Source organism: Mixophyes fleayi, chromosome 1, assembly GCF_038048845.1.
Source record: "Mixophyes fleayi isolate aMixFle1 chromosome 1, aMixFle1.hap1, whole genome shotgun sequence".
In the NCBI taxonomy this organism is placed as follows: domain Eukaryota; kingdom Metazoa; phylum Chordata; class Amphibia; order Anura; family Limnodynastidae; genus Mixophyes; species Mixophyes fleayi.
In genome coordinates this window covers 127,410,713-127,414,995 of record NC_134402.1, presented here as the reverse complement: position 1 = coordinate 127,414,995, position 4,283 = coordinate 127,410,713, and the positions used below count along the sequence as shown (strand labels likewise).

The window sequence follows — 4,283 nt, the reverse complement described above, 5'->3', positions numbered from 1 at the left end:
TGTCAGCGGAATGTTATACCACGAGGGTCAAGCTCCAGAATGGACTCAACTTAGCTAGATAAGTATTACTTGTGTACTCTGAAGTACTTAACATTTTCAATTTGTTATTACTAAAGACTATAATGAACTTTTTTGGAACCATTTTCCTTTCCTCTCCATATTTACTCTACATTTCTGTAATCTGGATAATGTTGTGATAGTCTTGGAATGCTTAGGGAGTGTGCTGCTCAAAACCAGGACATGTTCACTTTCACATTCTAATCAGTTAGGCCCAAGAATGCAGTACATGTTACCCATTACAGCATAGTACATCTGATCTTTAGTTTCGAAGAAACAGCACTGCCTCACCCAACTGCCCAATCCGTGCCTATCTTGGACAAAACCACACCCCTTATCCAACAGGTCATACCCGTGTTGGCTGCTAATACGTAAGACTATATAAGGAAAATCGTCTCATGTCATAAAGTAGAGCCATACTGTGCTGGTACAAAGGCTGTTGATTGAGACCTGTGATGTCAGTTAACTCACAAAAATATGGAGAAAAGAATCGGTGCAATATACCATGTGAAACATCTCAACTCCTGACCTGTTAGGAGTTTTGTAAACATGCATATGTGACTGTTACTGTCCTTCATGTTGGATTGATTTGTAATTTATTTTAAGTAGCACTTTGATATGGTGAAATTGACATGCTAAGCAGTTTTAAACAAGTCATTTTTATTGCTGAAAATGAAAATAACTTGACACGTTTTTTAAGATCTACGCTATAGATAAACTCTGTTATCTGTAATATGTACAAAGACAAAAAGCTAACTGTGTTCTTTTGTTATAGGTATAAAGTTGTGTGTAGTAGGGCCGATGAGTCAGTACGTTGCAGCAGTTATTCTTCCGTAGGAACAGAGCTTAGCCTCTCTTAAATATTCTCTTGGCTTCAGTGCCCTCATAGATGTATGTCTGAAAAAGAATAAGGAAAAATAATTGAAATAAATGAGTATAAAGAACAAAGCAATGTATGATTAGAAAGGGGTAAGATGCATACCATGGGGTTAGTAATACTATTACAACTAATGGTGTTTTTAATCTATCAAGAATACTCAACTACAATTAAACTTCTATCTACGTTGCTTGTGTAATAATCATCATATTAATGCGTGCTTTGCTCTAATTGCCTGTTATGTATCTATTCAAGAATACTTTCAAAATGAGTTATGTGACACACTAAGTGGTCGGATCCTGTGTTTAAGTACATATAAATTAGGCTAGTCAGATACACTATACTAAATCATGACTGAGTTTAACTTGATGCATTATTTATTACGGTATGAATGGTAAATTGTGAGTGCATTGGGTCATTTTAACTGTAAACTAAAATATAAACGAAATAATTTGAAACACACATTATACATTTGCCAGTATAATGGCCAGCAAGAAAGCAATGACTTCACTGAAATAGAAAGTGATATTTAAACGTAAAATAAAAAATCTAACCTTTAGTGATCATTATAATTGTTAGCCATTATAATATATGCATTGGGCTACAGGAATTAGTTCATTTTTGACCCACATTAATTTGTATAGGATTTTTTAAGCTTTTGTGGCACAGACTCAGTAATGTTTTTCAAGATTCTGCTCTTTGCAGAAATTATCGCAGACCAAATTCCATGGTGTCCATGCTATATATAATTTTCTACAGTGTCCTAATATATGTAAAACAAATTGTGTAGAAATTACTGTATGTATACTGGTATGTGTATATTAGTATTAAAATATAATGAATTAGGCCAGTTTTAAAAATAATATTACATTTATTATCATTATCATTATATTATATTATATTATATTTTATTATATTAGATTTGCTGTTGGAATATTATGCCAAACAAATTTAGTGATAAATCAGGATGGATCAGTGAATATAGTTTATTTTAGATTTTAGCAAGGCGTTTGAAACACTATCCCATATTAAACTATTAAGAAATGGAAAATCCATGGATTTGATTCAAATATAGCGGAATGGAAACAGTTTAGCTAAAGAACCAGAGACAGTAGTCAATGGTGTAAGGTCAGAAACACAGTGATAAAACAAGACTGGATATTAACAATGGACTGAAGCTTGTAAGTTTACAATCTATAGGAAAATAGGAGTTTAATACATGAAGTTAAGATCACAAATTACATATTAGTCCAGCCAGATTACAATGGGAAAAAGTATGTAGTGGGTCTATGATCCAGTCACACAACAGTGTTGCTTTGGGGTTCAGTAGATTATTTTACAAAGAGAATGAATGTAAGTTTTGCATGCACTGTAAAGAGGGCTGGTAATCAGGAAGGACAGCATAGGTAGGTAAACAGTAAAAATATTCATGCATGGGGCTAACATATTGCTATTGTCAAAACGTATGTAGAAATATTTTGCTTAAAAACAACCCCCCCAAAAAATAAACCCATCGAAAAGAGAAAAAGCCACACAAAAAGGGCAAACTAGATGTACCTCTGGTCTCTCTTCTAACACCATATTTGATGTTTCTTCTTTAAAACTCACCTGCACAAGTTCATCACCGATTAATACTCTGTTTGTCTTGAGCTCTTTTCCATTGTCTTTTCTTTTAAAAGTTCCTACAAGTTTATCTCCCTCTGAAGTCCAGGCTCCCTAGGCAATGTGGAGAAAATGTAAACACCATTAATACAATTAAGATTCGCACTTTTGGCTATTGTGTCTTTAATAGCTGATCACTTATCCTGTGTAAATTTATTAGTATAAGTTGTTGGGCAGCATCAGAACTTGCATAGTTTACTAATCACTTAGTTACTTCATATTTATTCACAGCGACCTAAAGTAGTACAATATATGAATACTGTTCTGATTAAAGTTGTCAGTTGGATAAAAGGTGAAGAAATGGACAATTGATGCAAGAGATATAATTCCTGCCAAATGATATACTAGTCTTGATTTTCTTTTTGCATGTTCTCACTGATACTTATCCCTTACTATCCATTATTTGGTATTATGTAGTATATATAAGTTGGTGAACTTTTGTACCTCTAATAGGCTTCTTCTACAAATCACTTGTAAGTAATTAAACATTTGCATATACAGTCACACAGGAATATAACTATCAGAACAAACATGGGACTATATTACATGACATTACCAATACTTAGCCAATTATACTATATTAGGAGTGTATTGCAAAACACGTTCGCTTCATGTGTATATTCTATGTGCTGGTCTAATACCTAAAGTATTAACAGATTCACTGTTACAAAATTGCCCCCATTTAATATACAGAGTGTGAGCTCTTCAGGCAAAGACGGTTTCCTACAAATTAGCAACATTTACAGTATTTGTAATACATTCAGACCATCTATTCCTACTTGTCCTGTTTAAGTAAAACTTACAACAAGTTCAGTTCCATCTGCAAGAGAATACTCAAAGGTGACACCAAGGGTAAAATTGATTTCAATGCTCCTGAATGTGCTGGATTCCTTCACATTAAACTTGTCTCCATCCTGCTGGATTATGATCTTCAGGTTGTCGTGTGCAGCCAGTTTCCTTTTCATTACATTCACTCCTACAAGAGACCGTAAGATGTGCAGTCTGTTAGGAAAGTAAACTAGAGCAATATGTTGAATTCTTTAGCAAAAGGAATGATGAGAGATAATATTAGATTATTCCTTTGGATTGATGCCATATATGTACTGGATCAGTTTGCACCTATGTGTATGCAGCAGTTTCACATTAAGTTTAGTTACCAATATGTTTGGTTTGACTGCATTTTTTTTGTCTCAAAAGTTTTATTTATAATGTGTATTTGCCAAACAATAGGATACATACTTCATAAATAAGGTGAGTCAATGCAAGACACTTACCCATAACTTCCATAAATTTCTCATAGTTTTCACTTCTGTCAGCTTTCCAGGTTCCGTTGAATGTCATGGTGATAGCTGGAGGTGGGATCTAGGAAGCACAGAATATTCAACCTGAGATGTAAGTCTGTGTGTCTCTGTTCAATTTATATTTCCTTATTATCTAGAAACTGATCTCCATGTGATGTGGCTGGCTAAAGTCTATTTTGAGATCAAGGTGTTAATTAATGTATTCTCCTCCTCCAATATGACTCATCCTATTAAATTTAAACTTTGTCCCTATATTGTGGATATTGATTTATAACTCTTCTGCACAGTATATCACTCCGTACAAGCTGAACTTCCAGCTTCAAGGTTGATTTCTGTCATAATTTCAATCTTTAACAGTAAGCCTTTACTGTAAATAAAGCTATAAA

At 33.7% G+C, this 4,283-nt stretch overlaps 1 protein-coding gene across 1 annotated transcript; it reads right to left on the bottom strand.

Moving 5' to 3' along the window:
* Positions 1–903: 903 nt before the first annotated feature.
* On the bottom strand, positions 904–3,937 carry FABP2 (fatty acid binding protein 2). The gene is made up of 4 exons (XM_075189526.1): positions 3,871–3,937; positions 3,400–3,572; positions 2,543–2,650; positions 904–954 (listed from the first exon to the last, which is right to left on the bottom strand). The coding sequence occupies exons 1-4, from the start codon at positions 3,935–3,937 to the stop codon at positions 904–906; spliced, it is 399 nt and encodes a 132-aa protein (XP_075045627.1).
* Positions 3,938–4,283: the final 346 nt, after the last annotated feature.